General features: G+C 44.3%; 2 protein-coding genes across 12 annotated transcripts in view; both read right to left on the reverse strand.

The window, feature by feature from the left end:
- GPRASP2 (G protein-coupled receptor associated sorting protein 2) overlaps positions 1–22,033 on the reverse strand; it is a 92,363-nt gene that overhangs the window by 22,227 nt on the left and 48,103 nt on the right. For 4 of the 11 annotated variants that reach the window (XM_088834036.1, XM_088834032.1, XM_088834033.1 and 1 more), the window contains exons 1-3: positions 13,097–13,170; positions 12,729–12,789; positions 5,958–6,115 (exon numbers count right to left, since the gene is read on the reverse strand). The exons of 3 other annotated variants lie outside the window; for them this stretch is intronic. The gene's annotated coding sequence lies outside the window, so the exon portion shown is untranslated. Of the gene's footprint in view, positions 1–5,957; positions 6,116–12,728; positions 12,790–13,096; positions 13,176–13,511; positions 13,557–22,033 lie in introns of those variants that run through there. 4 more of the 11 variants (XM_088834037.1, XM_088834035.1, XM_088834034.1 and 1 more) reach the window with 2 other exon arrangements.
- On the reverse strand, positions 6,821–12,735 carry GPRASP1 (G protein-coupled receptor associated sorting protein 1). Its single transcript, XM_088834030.1, is given in 4 exon segments — positions 6,821–8,465; positions 8,468–8,562; positions 8,564–8,645; positions 8,648–12,735. Coding segments are annotated over 4 exon segments (4,089 nt in total). The 5' UTR covers positions 12,465–12,735; the 3' UTR covers positions 6,821–8,370.

A 22,033-nucleotide genomic window follows, 5' to 3' on the forward strand; every position in this document is an offset into this window, starting at 1 on the left:
CTACATTAATAGAGGGCTTCTCAGGTGGTTCTATGGTAATGAATTTGTCTGCAATGCAGGAGATGAAAGTTCGACCCCTGGTCAGGAAGATCCCCTGAAGAAGGGAATGGCAACTCACTCCAGGATTCTTGCCTGGAGAATTCCATGAACAGTGGAGCCTGGCAGGCTACATTCCATGGGGTCGCAAAGAGTCGGTCACGACCAAGAGATTAACACTTTCTCTTTCACTAATATCTAAAACATTTCAGGAATCATACAATTGAATAGTAAAACTAATAATCTGATTTTAAAATTGGTAAAGAACCTGAATAATTAGTTTTCTACAGAAGAGATACAAATGGCCAACAGTTATATGAAAAGATGACATTACTAGTCCTCAGGGAAATGCAAATCAAATCACAATGAGATATCACTTCAGCCAGTTAGAATGAAGATTATCAAAAATACAAGGGATACACCAGCCCCGAGCGTCCTGTATCATGCATTGAACCTGGACTGGCAATTCGTTTCACATATGATAATATACATGTTTCAGTGCCATTCTCCCAAATCATCCCACCCTCGCCCTCTCCCACAGAGTCCAAAAGACTGTTCTATACATCTGTATCTCTTTTGCTGTCTCGTATACAGGGTTATTGTTATCATCTTTCTAAAGTCAGGATGGGGAACATGTGTACACCCGGGGCGGATTCATGTCAATGTATGGCAAAACCAATACAATAATGTAAAGTAAAAAAAAAAAAAATACAAGGGATAACACATGTTGACAAGAATATAAATAAAAGCAAACTCTTATACACTGTTGGTGGGAATGTAAATTAGTGCAGCTACTATGGAAAACAGCATGGAAGTTTTTCAAAAAAATTTTTTTAAATCACCACATGATCCAGTAATCCCACTTTGGTGTATATATTCAAAGAAAATGAAATCACTATCTTTAAGAGATATCTGTACTTCCATGTTCCTTTCAGCGTTATTCACAATAGACAAGACACAGAAACTACCTAAATATGCACTGACAGATGAACTGAAAAAGAACCTGTTATATATGACTATATATATATAACATTTATTCATATATGTAAATAAAATTCAGTCATGAGAAAAAAATTATGCTATCTGTGATAGCAACATAGAGAGATATTCTTTGGCTTGGCCAACACACTTTTCCTTTTTGAAACTCCAAGAGAATTTCAAAGGAGTTATATGAGAATATTAGTAACCCTCTACCTCAATCAATGTAATATTAAAGATAAGATAAAATGACAATATTAATTGGAAAGTAATCAGGTGTGAACTATAGATATTACATTTCAGATAACCCACAATATTTATTATAAACTGCAATAAGTAAGCCTGTATGCTTCTAACACCAAAGAGAATTTACCTCAGAAACATATTTGAAGACAACCATATACTATAAAAGAGACATGGGAAATTGTTGGAGTATGGGGCATATTATTTCATAAATGATACTGGTATTATGTGGAAAGAATCCATTTGCATTTCCCTCTACATATCACAAGCCAAAATTCATTCTAGGTAAATGAGTATTTATTTTTCTTTATCCTTCTGCATCTTTTGAAATATTTAAGATATCTAATCTTCCTGGAATTTGATTACATGTATTGTGACATATCTGTTTTAGCAAATGATTAGCTAATTATTCTAACACCATTCACCAAATGTGTAGAAAAGAGTTAGCATAGCAGATGTAAGATTGCAAGCTTTATAAAGACTTGCTTGCAAGGCTGGCCTTTGGCTGGATTCTGTTAACCTGGAGTTAAAGAAGGTTTCCACTATTCCCAAAACAGATTATGATTGGCTCACTGTGCCTAAACTCTCTGTGTGAACAATACAATTTATGCTAAATATTAACACCTTTTTATCTTCTGGGAGTCTCAAATTTTGGTGTATGCTAGGCAAAAGGTTCCGTTCCGTTCCGTTTAGTCGCTCAGTCGTGTCCGACTCTTTGCGACCCCGTGGACTGTAGCCTACCTCCCTCAAATCTTGGGCGCTGAGTATCTAATAAGCTTCCTTGATAAATAACATTTCACACATGTCATAAATTATTGAAGGAATTAAGGGTATCTTGTGGGACTCCAGTGGGAGAGAAATATTGGAAGTTTGCAGCAGTTTCTTTTGAACTTTGCTCCATGCACTTTTTTCCTTTCACTAATTTGGTTTCACATTCTTTTGTAATAAATCATAGCTGTGAGTACAACTGTATACTGAGCCTTATAAATCCTGCTAGTGAATCACTGAACATGCTGAGGATCCTGGGCACACTGAATTTTTCACTTTTCTCCATGAATTTGAACTGTCACCCTAATATAAATATGTGGAAACATATGGGCTCTATATCTGTATTCCATTTAACTTTTCCCAAGTAGTTCTACCATGTCAAGAGATTTGACAAAAATTTTAAAATTCTTTGTGGGAAAAACACTTTCCAACTTCCATATTATTTTTCTTTCAAAATTCTCTGGACTATTCACAGGCTTGTGGGTATGTGGAAATCAGTAAGAAGTTCTTGAACTTCTAAGAACCTCTAAAAAGCAAATGATAAAAGCTTACAAATACTCTGCTTACAAAAAGAAAACGCAATTGGCTAGGTTTAACCTCTGAAACATCTGAAAGTACATTTAACCTCATTAATAATACCAAAATAACAAGGCAATACCATGTTCCCCAATTCCATTAGTAAAAGGCTTAAAAATTTTGCTGATAGGCTTATAGACATATGGATCTACTAAGTTCACTATACGTTTCTAAGACAGATTACTACCCAGCCCACAGCCCCAATCTAAAGGGAGAAGTCCTTGCTTGACTCTTGAGTAGGCATGGCCAAATGGATAAGCACTGGACACCTGAAGGTGAGAGTTCATGGAACTGGTGAAAGGGGTCAGCAGTGTCACTGTGAAGGTGACAGATGGCCTTCTAGAAAATCTTTGAAGAATGGACAGGCCTCTGACAGAGATTACAGGGGGCTGGAGATGATGAGTGAGAAAGGATAAGTGAATGAGAAAGTTGACCTCTCCAGGTGCAAGGAACTGTGTGAATAAGCTGTGGTGAAGATGTCTGTGAAAGCCTATTTTGTGTGATCTGTAAAATGCTATATATGTTCCACCCTAAAAGGCATTAGTTAAAAAGGTTTTAAAGACAAGTTCTAAGGTATATGCAAGGTACAGATATTCTTTATGTTATACAAACTTCGTGAGACCAGAAAAAGAACAAAAGCTATCCTAACTCATTTAATGAAGCTAATATAACCTTGAAACTATAAGAAAACTACAGCATTAAAATATAAAATCATAGGTCAGTATCATTAATGAAAAAAATGAAAAAAACTGGCAAGTTGAATCTAGTAGTATATTAAAGAACAGTAACAACAAAAATACTGTGATAGAATGACAAGGAGAGAGGCATAACCATAACTGCAGTCAGATTTCAGCACAAGTACAGACAAAATAAGTAAAGATATATAATAGAAGACTTATAACTAGACCTAACCGACATTTATAGAAAAGTTCACATGACAACAGAAAGATACACGATTTTTTCAAGTGCAATCGGTATATTTACTAAAATAGACCATATTCTGGGCCGTAAAGGAACATTCAATAAATTAAAAAGATTTAGACCATACAGAGTAAGTTCTCTGACCAGGTCAGTACTGTAGAAATATATAACCAAAACATATCTGGAAAAGTCTCAAATATTTAGAAACTACATAGCCTACTTCTAAATAAATCTTGGATAAGAGAAGAAAATTAAAAAGAAATTAGTATATAATTTCCATTTAAAAATGAAAACACAATATATCAAAATTTGTGGGATGCAGCTTAAGCAGTATTAGAGGAAAATTTATAATACTAAAATGCCTATATTAGAAAAATGATGGCCTCAAATTAATTGACCTCAGCTTCTATTTCAAGTAGCTAGAAATAGAATAGTAACAAACACAAAGTAAACAAAAGAAAAAATAAGAGCAAAGTCCAATAAAAAATAGAAAACACAAAACTTTTTAAATCAATAAAATTTAACACTAGTTTGTTGAGGTCAATAAAATTGATCAGCCTCCAGCCAGAATGATAAAGGAAAACAAAAGAGAAGACACAATTACTGATATCAAGAATGAGAGAGATGACATCACTAGATAACAAACATCAAAAGGATAATAAATTTATTGGCAAGGCTGGAGGGAAACAGAAAACCCATAAACTGCTGATGGTAATGACAATTTGTAATATCCCTTTGGAGGGATATCTCAGAATATCTAATAAAACTACATATGCATTTATCATTTGAATCTACCTCTAACCATACAAAAATTATAATTGTACAAGGTTATTCTCCCAGCACTGTTGCAGCAAAATATTGGAAAATATTGGAAAGAAATACCCATATACAGGGAGTAACTGAACAAATTATAGCAGTGACTGGAGAAGGAAATGGCAACCCACTCCAGTATTTTGGCCTGGAGAATTCCATGGACAGAGGAACCTGGCAGGCTACACTTCATGGGATCACAAAGAGTTGGACACGACTGAGTGATTAACACATAGCAGTGACACAATGGAGGATTATGTAGCTGCAAAAAATGAATAAGATTGCTATGTACTGCTGCTGCTAAGTCACTTCAGTCATGTCCAACTCTGTGCGACCCCATAGACGGCAGCCCACCAGGCTCCCCTGTCCCTGGGATTCTCCAGGCAAGAACACTGGAGTGGGTTGCCATTTCCTTCTCCAATGTGTGAAAGTGAAAAGTGAAAGTGAAGTTGCTCAGTCATGCCCGACTTGTAGCGACCCCATGGACTGCAGCCCACCAGGCTCCTCAGTCCATGGGATTTTCTATTGGCTTCAAATCTGTAAAATGTGCAGATAAAGAGGTTAATAGGATTAGTCAATTTTTTTTCTAACTATACTCTCCTAAAAAGACTTTGGTATCCTGTAAATACCTCATAAAGCTGAGTTCTGATCAAAATGGATTAGCACAAATAAGGGAGTACCACTAAGGATAGATGCAAACCATCAAGAGGCATTGGCCAGAAAACAAAAACAAGGAAAAGAACAGAGTCAGTGAAAGGGAACCTGTGAGAAAATTCATAAATCAGTTCCTGTAGGTGGTTCCCAGAAAGGCCCTCCTCTAGGCCCAAGACTGGAAAAGGGAGGGAGCCTCAGATGGAGCAGGTAGAACAATGGCCCATGTGTCTCTGGATGGGAACTGTTGAGGGTGCAAAGGGACTAAGCCCTTTCAGAATCTCATCCAGGGCAGATCCCCAGGATGTTGCTGCCTGGTATGAGATCTAGGGATCCTCTTGAGGGTTGAAAATCTTGCTGATATCCCAATGAGAACCACTATGTGAAGGGCCCAAAGCATCTAGGTTCCCTCCTCATGAGTGTGTCCTCTCTCCACTACACTAAAGCTGCCCAGGTTGAGGTTCATGCCTCTCTTGCATCTCCAGGCACCTGGAACCGTAGAGCAAAAGTCAGTTCCGTTACTCTCTGATCAACCCCATACCCACTCCCACCACTAACTTGTCTGCAATATTGAATCCAGTCATCCCCACTGTCTGACAGATAGAAGAGAGAGTCCCAACTGGATGGTAGGAAGGGAGGGGTATGGTACCTCAAAGATCCCATCTGATCCCATCCCTGCCTCTCCAGAGCCAGCACTATGGGTGTACACAAATTGGGTGTTCACATATTGTCACTTCACCGTGTCCTCTTTCCAGACACCCCTGAAGCCAACTGCTTCCTCGTGTCCACCTCCCCTACCCAAACAGAAACAGTCGCGCCACCGCTGGGTGGGGAGACTGGGGTGGGGTGAGGGGCGTTCAGAAAGCAGGAGGGAGCAGGAGGGAGCACGAAAGTCCCAGGCGCTTCCTCCACGAGGATCTAGTCTCCACTACCACCTCCCTTGGACGCTATTTCCCGGCCGGCCTCGAACCCACCTCCTCCAACAGCGGCCGCTGCTTCTCTCCGCATACGCCTCCCTCAGGATGACTTCCGGCCTCTTGAGCTCCTGGTCAAAAATCAGGCTCCGGCTAAGGCGCTCGCGATTGGCTGAGGGACTGTGTCCTCTGCCAACAAATACCGTAATCCTGGGCACCTGAGGAATTCGTTTTCGTTTTCAGGCTAGTGCAGCATGAAGAGACACCCTACCACTCCTCCTACAGCCGTCTGTCAAGCGTCAGGTGCAAGTCTTGCCCGACCCTTTTCAGCGCTTACACACCTCTAGCCGGTCCCAGCGAGAGCGCCGTCATGTGACCCGCCCTCAGCCTCACGTGACCGCACATTCGGCATGTCTGCCGCAGCCCTGCAGTAGCCAGCCAGGTACAGTCTTCTGCCTCTAGGGCTGAGCTGCTTGCTAGAACAACCTGAAGCTCCAGGTGGTGGTGAAGACAGAGAGCTGAAAGGAAGGCTGGATTGCAGCCAACGCTTCCAGTCCTAGGCCTGGGCTTTGCTCTGTAGCAACACAGGGCTGGCGAGGAGCACTCCGTGAGTTCACAGAAAACTCGTTTGAGTAGGCTCCGGGAGTTGATGATGGAAGCCTTGACAGCAAGGAGATCAAACCAGTCATTCCTAAAGGAAATCAACTCCGAAGCCTGGCGTGCTGCAGTCCATGGGCTCGCAAAGAGTCGGACACGACTGAGCGACTGAACTGATGAGACTTGGGTGATGTATTAAAACACACGCAAGATCTGTCTTGAAAATACTGATAGGCAAAACATTCAGTCTCCAATTTCCACCACCAGGATGATCTCTGTTATCACTTCTGGTTTGTGAATGGATGAAATCTGCCACTTTGCCCTACTTACAAAAATCTTACAGCCTAGAATCTTATAGAAAAAAAATTTTTTTCCATCCTGAGACAAACCAAGGTGAATAAAAATTTGCATATTTTCCTTTAGCCTGGACTCCCTCCTACACCAAATCAACATAATCCCTGACTTTTAATCCTGTCTGAAGATACATTACCTTCGTGAATCCGAAAAAAATGTGTACCATAAAGTCAAAAACTTTAGAAAGTTTACAATTTACTCCCTTTAATTATGCATTTTTATTTGGCAACCCAGTCCTAAATTGTAGTCTCTCACACTTCTTTACTCTTTTGACATGTTTTAAATGGTTATAAGATTTTCCATAATCAAATAATATACATTTCATAAATTCAGTCCATTTCACACATTTGGGGAGTATCATCCTTCCATATATTTTACCAGTCTTTTCTATTTCATCAAATTTAGAAGGTATCAGAGCTTTTCTTAGCCAATTAAAAAAGCTGTATATCATCACTCTTAGTAGCTGTATGCTATTACCTTAACACTCTCCATGGCACCACCATGAAGAAATGGTCTTCCTGACCGTTAAATTTCTGGTCTTTTCTTTTTAACCTGTGGGCCAGTGGTCTCCAACCCTTCTGGCACCAGGGACCAGTTTCATGTAAGACAATTTCTTCACAGACTGGGGATGGGGGGATGAGGATGGTTCAGTTGGTAATGTGAGCAATGCAGGGGGTGTGTGGTTCAGACAGTAATGCAAGGGATGGGGTGAGCTCAGAGGAAACCTTCTGCTCACCTCCTGCTGTGTGGCCTGGTTCCCAACAGGACACAGACCAGTACTGGTCGGCACCCCGGACCCCTGCTTTAGGCAGTATCAAAGAAACACCCATACTTTGAACTGCAAAATGCAACTTCTCAGCTCTTCAAAACTTACCTCATTTTATATCGCTTAATACTTAATACTCCTCACAGCCATTCCAGGCAGACTGGATACCTCACTCCCACAGGAGCACTTTTCCTGAGAGCTTTTCTTCACAACATCCAACCTCTTCCCTACATTTCAGAGCCGAAATCAATTGGGTGCTTTTTCTCTAAATCATACCCTGAGTAGCAACCCATGGTAACATTTGCATTTACAGATATAAGAATAAGCTTTTTCAAGGAGCATTATTATTCATACATTAATTGTCTCTATGTTGTCATGTGTTATCTTGGCATCTATATTTTAAGGTCAAGGAGAAGGGTGATTTTTGCCTACTAAAACACAGAACTTTATTGAAAACAGGACATGACTCAAATCGACATCAGTAACACCAGAAAAACAATCAAAAGGGTAGCTTACTTATGATGGCTCAATTCACTAACTTTAAATACTAAATTCATAATCTGGACAAAAACAAATATCAACAAATGTGCTTTCAGTTTTAATATTCGTTTGGCATCAGTAGATCCAGCTCACACAGTTTGGCAAAGTTAGTATCAGCATTAAGGATATACATTACAACATAGAACCAAGTTTGAAAATATTATTCAAGGATCATAACTCAGGAACATAAGGATAATCAGAGCCAAGTAACTAATCTTATTCATTTTTTTGGTCTGCCTTGGGGTCCTTTTTATGATCTGTTTTGCCTTGCAGTTCCTTAGCAAATTTCTCAACTTCATGGAATGCAGAAGTGGCTCAAGACTGAAATCATCATCAGTGAACAACACCTCTTTTTTTGTATTGTTACCAATATTCTCAAGCATTGCTAGAACGACTTGAATATTATCATGTCTCTTTCCTGCTAAAAAGGCCCATAAATTCTGACACTGCTTCAGCTTTGAGTAGTTCTTCTGTCATGACAGGATTTTCAAATTCAACAGCATTTTCAAAACATGAAACCTTGTTTCAGTATTGCCTGTGGCTAATAACAAGAGAAACCCAGATATATACCTGGCAACCAGTGTGTGACAGTCAGTGGCTCTAGTGAGGTGTCTAATCATCTTTATTCCAGATAACTTCTCGGGGGAATCTAAGCTATAATCAAGAGTTTCCTCACATACTTGACACACATATGTCTGAATTATGTTTAGATTTGGGTAAGGTGGAGCCATGTGAATCATATTCTCTAAAAACCTTGTCCTAACTCGGGAGGAGGGATAATTGAGCAAGGTTTCAATAAGTGAGACAACACCTGAATCGCGAATGAAATCATGAGTATATTGAGAAGTAGTTCTCATACTCATTGCAATCTTAGATATTTCATGAATAAAAGGAGCTCGAATTTTGTCTATTAATAGGAGTTCTTCAAACTCTTCAGGACCAATTTTAAGCTCACATTTTATGCAGCTGCAGGAGCAACTCTCAGGCTCTGCACTCTCCCTGGTCCTAAGATGCTCCCAAATTTGCACGACTGACCAGTACAATGGATCATACTGAAATGGGAACTCGGAGTCAGGTTGATCAGGCTGAAGCAAAGATTCCTGGTCTTCCCCTTCTAGGCTCAGTTCCATGTGCTTTGGCTTTCCTCCAAACATTTCAGAGAATAGAAATGCTGCTTCTTTTGAAAATCTAAAGGGGCTTGGGGATGGGAAGCCAACCATATCCCATGGGCCAGGCTTGAAAAGAACAGTAACCTCCTCCCAGGTGTGGGGCCTGTGTGAAGCATCAGGCTCCTGCTCAACTGAACATTTGGACCTGCAAATGGCCCTGTACACAGGGCTAGGATCTGATTCAAAATGAGTCTCATCTCCTGCCCAAAACCAGGACCCCATGATGGCTTCATCCTCCTCAGCTATTGTCCTGGACTTACAGTTGGTTCCATCACCAGTCCTGTTATTGTCCTCGTTTTTAGCCATAAACCAGGACCCAACAACTACCCCTTCCTTATTTTCTGGCCTAGACTCAGAGGTGGCCCCAGTTTCAGTCTCATTAATGTGCTTGTCTCCAGACAAGAACCAGGACTCAACAATCATCTTTTTATCATCCTCTGGCTTGGACGCACAGCATGTTTTGGCTTCTACATTGACTTCTTTTGCATCCCAGAACCAGGATTCAGAAATGGTTTCCTCTCCAGACCTTGATGTGGTCTCTTCTACTGCCTGAGGTCTAATGTCAGTACTCTCTTCTTCAGCCCAGAACCAGGACCCAACAATGATTTCCTCCTTTTCAGCTCCATGCTTGGACTCAAAACTAGCCCCTGCCTTCAGACTGGTCTCTTCTTCAGCCCAGAACCAGGACTCAACAATGACTTCCTCCTCTCCAGCTTCTGGACTGTATTTGCTGCAAATGTTAGCCTCTTCCCTGGCCCAGAACCAAGACCCAACAAAAAGTTCTTCTTCAGCTGCCAGCCTGTCCTCTTCTCTAGCCTCTGCTTCTGTTTTAAGCCTGTCTTCCTCCCTAGCCCAGAACCAAGAACCAACAATGTCTTCCTCGTCAATATCCAGCCTGGATTCTTCTTTGTCTGCAGCCTCTGTAATGGTTTTATCCCCTTTCCAGAACCAGGATGTGGTCATGGTCTCCTCTTTGGTAGGTGGCTTGGCTTCTTCTTCAGCCCTATCATCTGTACTGCTTTCTCCCACAGCCCATAACCAGGGACCTACAATGGTCTCTGGCCCTGTATATTTTATGGACCAGAACCATGAATTAACAATGTCCTGTTCGTCCTCTAGCCTAGACTTCCAGCTGCCTTCATTGGCAGGAAACATACAGGGACCTTCTCCTGACCAGAAACCAGACTCACTGTTAATCTCTTCAGCAGCTGTCATAAATTTACACTGGGTACCAGCAGCATACTTCATACAGATCTCTTCAGTGGTCCCAAACCAAGATGATGTAATACTCTTTTCCTTGTCCTCCAGGCTAGACTTATTATCCATTTCAGCCCTCCCACAAGCTTCTATTCCAGGCCAGAACCATGACCCAATGATGGGCGCCTCCTCCTCAGTCCCTGCCATAGTATCACAGTTGACTTCAGCCCCAGAATCCATGTGGGCCTGGTTTCCAGCCCAAAACCAGGGCCAAAGTATTGTCTCCTCTTCAGCTCCTTGCCTGGCCTCTTCTCTGAACTCAGCCACTGTACTGATTTCTTCTCCAGCCCAAAACCAGGGGCCACTGACCTCTTCTTCCTCAGACTTTGGCCTGGACCCACAGTTGGCCCCAACCCCAGCTTCCACACTGGCCTCATCACTGACCCAAAACCAAGACCCAAAAATGGTCTCTTCTTCAGCCTCTGGGTTGGTTTCTTCATTAGCCCAGCAAAAACTGGCAATGACCTTTTCTTTGTCATCTGTTGGCACTGATTTGGAATTGTCATCAGCCTCAGTTTCTACACTGGTCTTTTCCCCAGTTCCAAGCACGGAACTGCCAATAGGCTCCTGCTCAGTCTGTGGTCTGAATGTACCACTGGTTTCTTCTTCAGTCCAGAACCAACTGCCAACAATGGACTCATCCTCCACTTGAGAACCAGACTTGACAGTGGCCCCACCAACTATGCTGGAGTCTTCTGCAGCCCAGAACCAGGCCCCGGTGAGGAACTCTTCCTCTGGCCTGGCTTCTTGCTTGGCCCTGTCTCTGGCCTTGATTTTGGCTTCTTCCTTTACCACTTCTCTGGCCCTGACCTCCTTCTTGGACTTGGGCTTGGCCAAGTTATTAGCCTTCTCTCTGGGCCAGAACCAGGGCTCTTCTTTGACTACATCCATAGACCCAGACATTAAATCAATGGAAGTTTCTTGCTTGGCCCTGTGCCTGGCACTGACATTGGCCCCCTTCCTGGCTCTGGGTTTGTACCTACCCTCCTCTCCAGCCCAAAACCAGGATTTGAGATTGTCTTCACATTCAGACCCAGAACTGGATTCAGAGACTTCTTTCTTAGACCTAAACCAGGACCTACTATTGGTCTCTTCCTTAGGCTTAGACTGGATACTGGTCTTTTCTTGGACGCAGAACAAGGATTTCTTGATAGATTCATCTTCAGAACCAGAACTGGAGGCAACATAGAGTTCCCAACTGGTTTTGGGCCTAGACACAGCCTCTTTGGCCATGTGCCTAGACCTATTACTGGCTTTTACCCTGTCTCTAGGATGAAGCCTTGTACTGACCTCTTCTCTACTCCAGAACCAGGAGTTCATAAAGGATCTATCCATCCATCTGAAATCACAATTGTGAAAAGTCTCTTTTTTAGATGTAGGCCTGGGATGGCACCAAGACCCCATATTGGTCTCCTCCTCTGACACAAGCAAATGATGGATTCCTGACTGGGACTTGACCTTTGTGCCAGGAAAGGGCTCAGCACCCATACTGGCCAGTTCCCTAATCATAGATAAGGTCTTAGGTTTCGCAACTGACCCAGACTCAGTACTGATCAGCGGCCAGGCTATAGCATTGTTTTGGGACACTACCTCTGTCTTCAGTAGGACCTCAGCATCAAACTCAGTCTTAGCCCATGAATAGGTTTCATCCATGGACCTTTTTACAGTGATTGCCTTGGCCTCACTCTTAGGATGTGTCTCAGTTACTGCCACAGTCTCAGTTTTGGGCCTTGCTCCAAGCATTACCTGGGCCTGGGTCCTAACCTTTGGTCTGACCACCACTGCGGGGACTTCATTCTCTCTTTCAGCCCCACCGGCAACCTCTTTGCCAGGCTTCTTTTCAGGCTTGGCCTGGACACCAGTCTCAATGTCAGCCCCAGTCATAGTACAGTTACAGAGGAGACCTGAATAACTACAACTATCCCAGTCTCAGCTTGTACCACAGATCTCTCACAGTTTTGTATCTTCACACTCTAATTTTTTGATGATTCAGGTGATACAGTTGGAAAGAAAACTTAGAGCCAATCACCAGTCCAGCAGTCAATAAGCCTCCTTGCCAATCCCAACCTCAGTCAATATTACAGTCAGAGTGAAGAGAAAACACAACCAAGCTGGGAGAGGATGGATGGTTCCTGGGTGGGTACACACCTGTTGAAGGTGGTGCTCAGCAGCAATTCCAACACCACCAGAGCTGCCACTGGAAGTCAATCTGGGAAGTGAGAATGACATGGAGGCTTGAGTCTTTTCCAACTGTCTCACTCCATGCAAAAACTCACACAGAGAGACTAGACCTTAAATGTTAGGCTGTTAAAGTCTATCACATTCATTTTATCTACAATTTTTATCCCCAGAGCTGCCATATTACTTTGTGTGTTATAAAATAGGTATGAAGTTGGTGGAAAAGTATCTTGGCAATGAGCAAGGCTGAGGAGCCCCAAGGCCAGATCCTAGTCACTGATGGACTTATGTTGGTCTCCTCTACCCCACCCAAAAGCTGTACCCACTCCCATACCAACCTGCACTGATGTAGCACAATTTCTTGCTCCTTTCCTTGATTCCAGTGGTGTCAAACTCTACAGCAGCCTGTAGGCTATCCTGAGAACAAGTAAACATATACGAGAGAATGGAACCTGACTGCTAGAAAGACAAGCGAGAACCCTGACCCCGATACAAACATCTTTCTCTTTTAAAGGTCTAATATTTTCTGTCTCCTGGTCTCTACTCTCAAGTCTTTCCCTCCCATTCACAGCCCAGTCCACACCTACTCCAATATTTCTAGTATAACCTGCAGGAAAGGCGAGGGTTTCTGTGGCAGTGTGCAAATTTGACACGGAGTAGGTGAGATAGAGAAGGCCCTGCAACCACTTGGATCAAAGATATCTGCCATATTACTCTGTAGCTGTCTCCTGTATTTCCCCTCTTTGCACAAACCTCCAGAGATTTGAACTGGACTCCTCTGCCTTTCCTTCCTTGCAGAAGTGACCAGACTTAAAGCAGGCCTATGGAAAAACAGATGAAAAGGTAAGACAGTCAAGAAATAATAGCAGCAACTGAGTACTTGGGGGACAGACAAACACCACAAACATAGGAGTTGCCAAGTTACCTGCCTTTTAACATTTAAGAGTCCCATTAGGTAGAACATTTCCTTTTAACTTAGGCCATCTGGATCAGGTTTCTGGATAACCCCTCAACATCATATCACACTCCTCCTCTTACTCTCTTCTTCAGTTCTGAAGTTTAACCACTTGTTGTTCACCTCCTTTGTGCCGCACAACAAACTGGGGGAAGAGCACCCACATATTCTAGGTTGTGTAGTGGTACTTGTATTTATGAATTCTCTCGCACCTTTATCTCCCAGTCCAGCTTTTCCACCTCCAATTCTGGATAGAGTAGAGAAAGGCAAGGGAGATGTGTAGAAACCAGGTAGATAGGAGAATTTTAGAAAGTATTCCTGGATGCCTGACCTGCGCTGGTCGCACTCACCCCACCCCGATTCAGATGTCCAGTCAATGGCTGCTGCCCATCCTCAACCCCCCATTCCCCACACACCTTCAGAAAAACAGGTCGTTTTCCCATTCCTTGTTTTCCTCAAGCCTCTCTCTACAGATGCACCCCGTGGCCTGAAATTGCCAGACCTACTGCACAGACAGAAGACTTTGGCATCAAAGAGGTGCCTGTGGGAAGGGACAGCACCCGGCACGCCGGGCCCAACAGGGACCTTGGCAGAATCATGGCCTGGGCTGCTCCCGTCCCGGTTCCCTCTGCCACCCCGACCATAGCAGCCTCCCGCACAGGCACCGTCGAGGGCGGGGCGTAGGAACCCGGAAAGCCCGGCGGGGACTAGTCCGCGCCACACGCCTCCCCAGCATCCGAGGGAAACGCGCCCCCACCCCACCCGCGCCCGCGCCGGTCGCCGCCTTCTCAGCGCCAGTGGTTCCCCGGCGCTAAGCACCTCTCTAATGGGTCCCGCTCCGACCCGCTCGCCTCCCCGCCCTCAGGCTGCCAAGGGAAGGCTGCGAGCCGGTCGTCGCCCCGCGACACCCTCACTTGCCTTCGCAGGCGCAGGGTCCCGGTGGTCGGCCTCCCACTCCGGTCGCAGCTCCTCTCTCGCTTCCCACCGCTCGCCGTGCGGGTAGAACAGCAAAGAGGAGTCTGGCTTCCTGCGCTGCTGCGCCAAACCCGGCAGAGGATGTGCAGGCTGAAGCTCCGACCGCTCGCGTCGAGGGTGTCGGAGGGTTACGGCAAGAATGGGCTTGATGCCCCCGCACCCACCCCCGCCAGGCCCAGCGTAGTTCCGACCCACGAGGGGCGGGGCCGGGAAGAACGTCAACCTGAGGGGCGGGGCCACGCCAGCCCGCCAAGCCAGCACTCCACTGCCCCCCGAGGGGTGACCCCCAACCACGCTTCTGATCCTGCAGCGTAGGCGGGTCACGGGTGGCGCGGAGCAGGCTGGTCGGGACGGGTCGCACCGCAGGGGGCAGCGGATGGATACAGGCTGCCCCGCAGTGTGTGTGTCTGTGTGTGAACCTGCAGACTGTTCGGTGTCCGCGCCCTCCCCTCCCCCATCGCGCCGGCCATCCTTCTTGGGCGCGGGTGGCTGGGGGCTGCTTTCGCCTTCGGGGCCGCGGGCTGGAGCAAAGTGGGCGGGGCGCCCGTGGAGGCCGAGCCCCTGCCCCTCTTCTAGGGAAGGCAGCCCCTGATCGACCGCTGGCTGAGGAGACAAACCACTTGTCTGCGCCAGTGTCGTCATTCTTTCTGCCACACTGCTGTTCTCAGTCGCTGTGGTGGCACTCTTTGCCAATTCACTGTCCCCACAGTTGCCCAGGAAAGAGGACCTTTCCCTGACAGGACCCGCACCTGCTCAGACAATCCTGCTTCTCACCCCACAGCCAGGGGTCAGGCACCATGTAGGGGCAGTCCTGCCTCCTCTTCCTGGCTTCTGTCAGGTCATCTCTTGCAGGGGATTCCAAGGGCTCATCTTCTTTGGCAGGGTGGGAATATGCCAGGATTAGAGCCAACTGGGATCTCACACGCTTGCCATACACACCAGTCAACGTGCCCCAGCCACTGTTTGGAGAAGGCCCCACTAAACACTTAAGAGAGAAACCTGCTGTTTCTTGAATCCTCTGATTCCTGCACTTCTACATCCTCCCTGTAGTCTCCATCCCCTTCATTTGTGCTCCGTTGGGCAAAGAGCAACCATAGTTAGGAACCTCTCTGGTTGAACACAAACCTGCTGGCATTGTTGCCCATTTTAAAACCCAACTAAATGGCACCCTCATTGTGGTAGGCTGAATAAAGATCTCCCAATGATGTCCATGGGCTTCCCAGTGGCACTAATGGAAAAGAACGCACCTGCCAATGCAGGAGACATAAGAGATCCTTTTCCTATTTGCAACCTTCAGGACTGTAAGATAATATTTTATTGTTTCTGTTTTTTTTTTTTAAACCATCAAGATTGCAGTAATTTGTTACGGTAGTAGTGGGAACCAAATTCTATCACCATCCTGATAAAGTCCATTTCCCTTCACTTTCTTGAATTGGACTTCCGCCCCCAGGAGGATCAATTGGGGGGGGGGAATCATCTCTCACCACTATAACTACCCTCTTAAGCGCCTTCTCTCTTTGCTGAAGAAGAGAAATTTTGCAATCATCTTTGAGGTTCCTCTTGGAGAAAGTCCCTATTCATTGAAAATCACTGATGCTTACCAGGATGGAAAGGGAACCTTATTCACAGCACAGCAGAGGATGAGATGGTTGGATGGCATCATTTGACTCAATGGACATGAGTTTGAACAGACTCTGGGAGATAGTGAAAGATGGGGAAGCCTGGTGTGTTACAGTCCATGGGGTCACAATCGGTTGGACATGACTGAGCGACTGAACAACAACAAATCATACCACAAATTTTCATATATTTTCACATTAGCTTTTACTTGTTATTATTTATTGTAACTGTACAATATTTCAGTGATAGGAAAAAAATCTAGAGATGATTCTATAATGTATCTAGACACAACAAATGTCAATTTCCATAGGAAAGTCTTTCACTGTGTTCTTTCAATTACCTTAGCTGAGTTGTGGATTATGTTTTCTTTGTTAGAAAGTATATGCTGTCTTGGATGAATGCCAGGTTTGAAGAAGGGTGTCTGAGCTCTGCTGGGATCTGTGGGTGGGTGTTAATCTCTTTGCCTCTCTGAACTGTTTCTTCTTGTTGTTAAAGTGTCTGGTGCCTTTCATTTATCAACAGATATATATGAGTGTCTACTTTATCCTAGGCACTAGACATGCAGTAAAAAAAAAAAAAACAGATATCTCTGTTCTCTTCAGTTTACATTTACTTGTATTTTCTATTTTATTTAGATTCCTACCTAAAATTTTATGGTCATATCAATGCAAACTTTTCTGCTAATTTCCAGATGCTGGGATATTGATCCCCAAAACATTTACTGGCAGGGGAGTGGATACTGTGAGACTACGAAATACATTTTGGACAATTTGTTCTAAATTTACTTACAGAACAGACACTATTGCTGTTAACATTTATTGGACTAGAAAAGTCCTATTTCATGCTTTTTATGATAGTTCTTTATGTGTGTGTATCAGAGAGACCGTCATGTTTAAAATGTAAGAGCAAATAAAAGATTTAAACAGGATGCTGACCTATGTCTGTCTGACTGTTAAATAATATTGATTTGTTGTTGTTGTTCAGTCACCCAGTCAAATCTGACTCTTTGCAACCCCATGAACTGCAGCACGCCAGGCCTTCCTGTTTCTCACCATCTCCCCAACTTTTCCCAAGTTCATGTCCATTGTATCAGTGACGCCATCCAGCCATTTCATCCTCTGATGCCCTCTTGTCCATTGTCCTTAATCTTTCCCAGCATCAGGGATTTTTCCAATGAGTCAGCTGTTCACATCAGATGACCAAAATACTGGAGTTTCACCTTCAGCATTAGTCCTTCTGTTAGGTAGTCAGAATAGGAAAAAGGAGTCCAGAATGGCGGTGGCTAAAAGACAAGGAAGGGAAAAGCCCTCAAAAATAGAACAAAGGAAGGTCGGAGGACTGGAGTGAGGACCTCAGGTAGAACAAACAGCACTCCTGGCTAGCCCAGGGGGAGGAAAAAACATATAAAAAGAGGAGGCAAAGGGTGGGGGGGTCTCTCTCCCACACGCACGTGCACATGCGCACTCTCTCTCTCTTCAGTTCTTTTGGGTCAGCATGCCCTCACGCCTTCAGGATGTGTTTTCCTTTATTTTCTAAATAAAACTGAGCTGTAACACCGAATTGTAACACTGTCTGAGAGCTGTGACTTGCCAATGGCTTTACCGTCTATTGCTTCAAATTTTTGTTGTGGCAAGACAGAACTGAGGAAATCACACACTCCCCTGACATCTATGGTGCTGTAACTCAGATTTAACCTGGCTGAAACAACCTCAGAGCGGCCCCCACAAGGAGGAGGCCAAGCACAGCAGGAGCCCAACTTGGGGAAATCTCCCTCAGTAGAAGTAAGAAAACCCAGCGCAGGGGAAGCGGCAAGAAGCCCATCATGATGGAAAGTGGGACAGTGAAAAACGAACTCAGGAGAAAGCTCACGTGGCTCAGTCTCAGATTCAAGAAGACCTCCGGTTAAGGTAGGAGGTCCTTGCTCCTATGGCTGGAGGAACATATGCCTAACGAAATCTTAATTCCTTTACAATCTCTCGTTTCTTATTTCCTCAAACAGGTGAGTGGCAGTGGGTCCAACTGAGATACTCTGGAGAGGCTACTCCTCAGTATGTCCCAAAAGCTCCACTCTCTGCTGAGCCCCAGTAGCTGTTACCCAAGCTGGTGGGAGTTCTTCGGTTCTTAATCTTCTTTGTACCAAGGATCAGGCCAATGAAAACTGTGAGCACAGGTCAGGTATTTAACAGATCTTCTGGCAGGCTATGAAGGGGATTCCTTGGCATGTTTTTCCCACTGCTTTTTCCTCCTGTCCTTCAGCTCCACTCTCCTGGAGCCCAGCCAAAACACATGATGCCTGGCTTCAGGACCTAATGAAGCTCAGGCTCTGATGTCTCATTGCAAAAATTCAGTGAGACACACAGCAATGGGTAAGAGGTTGATTTGTTAGGATTCAGAGAGTACTCTGCAGGGTGTGGGCCAGTGCAGAGGGCAGGGGCTCCAGCCATGGAATGCAGCCTGGCTAGGTTTTGCCAGCTGGGTGAATTCATATGCTAATGAGTGGGAGGATCATTCCAACCACTGGGGAAACACCCATCCACTGTCTTTTGACAGTGCCTTGGAGCTGTCCTAAGGGATTCCTGCCCACAGTAGTAGATATAATGGTCATCTGAGTTAAATTCACCCATTCCAGTCCATCTTAGTTCACTGATTCCTAGAATGTCGACGTTCACTCTTGCCATCTCCTGTTTGACCACTTCCAATTTGCCTTGATTTATGGACCTGACATTCCAGGTTCCTATGCAATATTGCTCTTTATAGCATTGGACCTTGCTTCTATCACCAGTCCCATCCACAACTGGGTATTGTTTTTGCTTTGGCTCCATCCCTTCATTCTTTCTGGAGTTATTTCTCCACTGATCTCCAGGAGCATACTGGGCACCTTACTGACCCGGGAAGTTCCTCTTTCAGTATCCTATCATTTTGCTCTTGCATACTGTTCATGAGATTCTCAAGGCAAGGATATTGAAGTGGTTTGCCATGCCCTTCTCCAGGGTAATACATTCTGTCAGACCTCTCCACTGTGACCCGCCCATCTTGGGTGGCCCCACATGGCATGGCTTAGTTGCATTGAGTTAGACAAGGCTGTGGTCCATGTGATCAGATTGGCTGGTTTTCTGTGATTATGGTTTCACTGTGTCTGCACTCTGATGCCCTCTCATAACACCTACTGTCTTACTTGGGTAAGTATCCATCATGGGCTGCTTGGGAGTACCCATCATGGTCAACAAAAGAGTCCAAAATGCAGTACTTCGATGCAATCTCAAAAACGACAGAATGATCTCTGTTCGTTTCCAAGGCAAACCATTCAATATCACGGTAATCCAAGCCCATGCCCCAACCAGTAACGCTGAAGAAGCTGAAGTCGAACAGTTCTATGATGACCTACAAGAACTTGTAGAACTAACACCCCCCCAAAAATGTCATTTTCATTATAGGGGACTGGAATGCAAAAGTAGGAAGTCAAGAAACACCTGTAGTAACAGGCAAATTTGGCCTTGGAGTACAGAATGAAACAGGGAAAAGGCTAATAGAGTTGTGCAAAAAGAACGCACTGGTATAGGAAACACCCTCTTCCAACAACACAAGAGAACACTCTACACATGGACATCACCAGATGGTCAACACCAAAATCAGATTGATTATATTCTTTGCAGCCAAAGATGAGGAAGCTCTACACAGTCAGCAAAAAAAAAAAAAAAAGACCAGGAGCTGACTGTGGCTCAGATCATGAATTCCTTATTGCCAAATTCAGACTTAAATTGAAGAAAGTAGGGAAAATCACTAGACCATTCAGGTATGACCTAAATCAAATCCATTATGATTATACAGTGAAAGTGAGAAATAGATGTAAGGGTCTAGATCTGATAGATAGAGTGCCTGATGAACTATGGACGGAGGTTCGTGACATTGTACAGGAGACAGGGGTGAAGACCGTCCCCAGGGAAAAGAAATGTAAAAAAGCAAAATGGCTGTCTGAGGAGGCCTTCCAAATAGCTGTGAAAAGAAGAGAAGTGAAAAGCAAAGGAGAAAAGGAAAGATATAAGCATCTGAATGCAGAGTTCCAAAGAACAGCAAGGAGAGATAAGAAAGCCTTTCTCAGCTATCAATGCAAAGAAATAGAGGAAAACAACAGAATAGGAAAGACTGGAGATCTCTTCAAGAAAATTAGAGATATCAAGGGAACATTTCATGCAAAGATGGGCTCGATAAAGGACAGAAATGGTATGGACCTAACAGAAGCAGAAGATATTAAGAAGAGGTGGCAAGAATACACAGAAGAACCATACAAAAAAGAGCTTCACGACCCAGATGATCACGATAGTGTGATCACTCACCTAGAGCCAGATATCCTGGAACGTGAAGTCAAGTGAGCCTTAGAAAGCGTCACTATGAACAAAACTAGTGGAGGTGATGGAATTCCAGTTGAGCTATTTCAAAGCCTGAAAGATGATGCTGTGAAAGTGCTGCACTCAATATGCCAGCAAATTTGGAAAACTCAGCAGTGGCCACAGAACTGGAAAAGGTCAGTTTTCACTCCAATCCCAAAGAAAGCCAATGCCAAAGAATGCTCAAACTACTGCACAATTGCACTCATCTCCCACGCTAGTAAAGTCATGCTCAAAATTCTCCAAGCCAGGCTTCAGCAATACATGAACTGTGAACTTCTAGATGTTCAAGCTGGTTTTAGTAAAGGCAGAGGAACCAGAGATCAAATTGCCAAAATCTGCTGGATCATGGAAAAAGCAAGAGCGTTCCAGAAAAACATCTATTTCTGCTTTATTGACTATGCCGAAGCCTTTGACTGTGTGGATCACAATCAACTGTGGAAAATTCGAAAATAGATGGGAATACCAGACCACCTGACCTGCCTCTTGAGAAACCTATATGCTGGTCAGGAAGCAACAGTTAGAACTGGACATGGAACAACAGACTGGTTCCAAATAGGAAAAGGAGGACATCAAGGTTGTATACTGTCACCCTGCTTATTTAACTTATACACAGAGTACATCATGAGAAACGCTGGGCTGGAAGAAGCACAAGCTGGAATCAAGATTGCTGGGAGAAATATCAATAACCTCAGATATGCAGGTGACACCACCCTTATGGCAGAAAGTGAAGAGGAACTAAAAAGCCTCTTGATGAAACTGAAAGAGGAGAGTGAAAAAGTTGGCTTAAAGCTCAACATTCAGAAAACTAAGATCATGGCATCTGGTCCCATCACTTTTTGGGAAATAGATGGGGAAACAGTGGAAACAGTTTCAGACTTTATTTTGGGGGGCTCCAAAATCACTGCAGATGGTGATTGCAGCCATGAAATTAAAAGAGGCTTACTCCTTGGAAGGAAAGTAATGACCAACCTAGATAGCATATTAAAAAGCAGAGATAATACTTTGCCAACCAAGGTCCATCTAGTCAAGGCTATGGTTTTTCCATTGGTCATATATGGATGTGAGAGTTGGACTGTGAAGAAAGCTGAGCACCAAAGAATTGATGCTTTTGAACTTTGGTGTTGAAGAGGACTCTTGAGAGTCCCTTGGACTGCAAGGATGTCCAACCAGTCCATCCTAAAGGAGATCAGTCCTGTTTGTTCATTGGAAGGACTGATCCTAAAGCTGTAACTCCAATACTTTGGCCACTTCATGTGAAGAGTTGACTCATTGGAAAAGACCCTGATGCTGGGAGGGATTGGGGGCAGGAGGAGAAGGGGACAACAGAGGATGAGATG

The sequence above is a fragment of the Moschus berezovskii genome, chromosome X (assembly GCF_049115385.1).
Source record: "Moschus berezovskii isolate FMDL1 chromosome X, NW_MosBer_1.0, whole genome shotgun sequence".
Taxonomy (NCBI): domain Eukaryota; kingdom Metazoa; phylum Chordata; class Mammalia; order Artiodactyla; family Moschidae; genus Moschus; species Moschus berezovskii.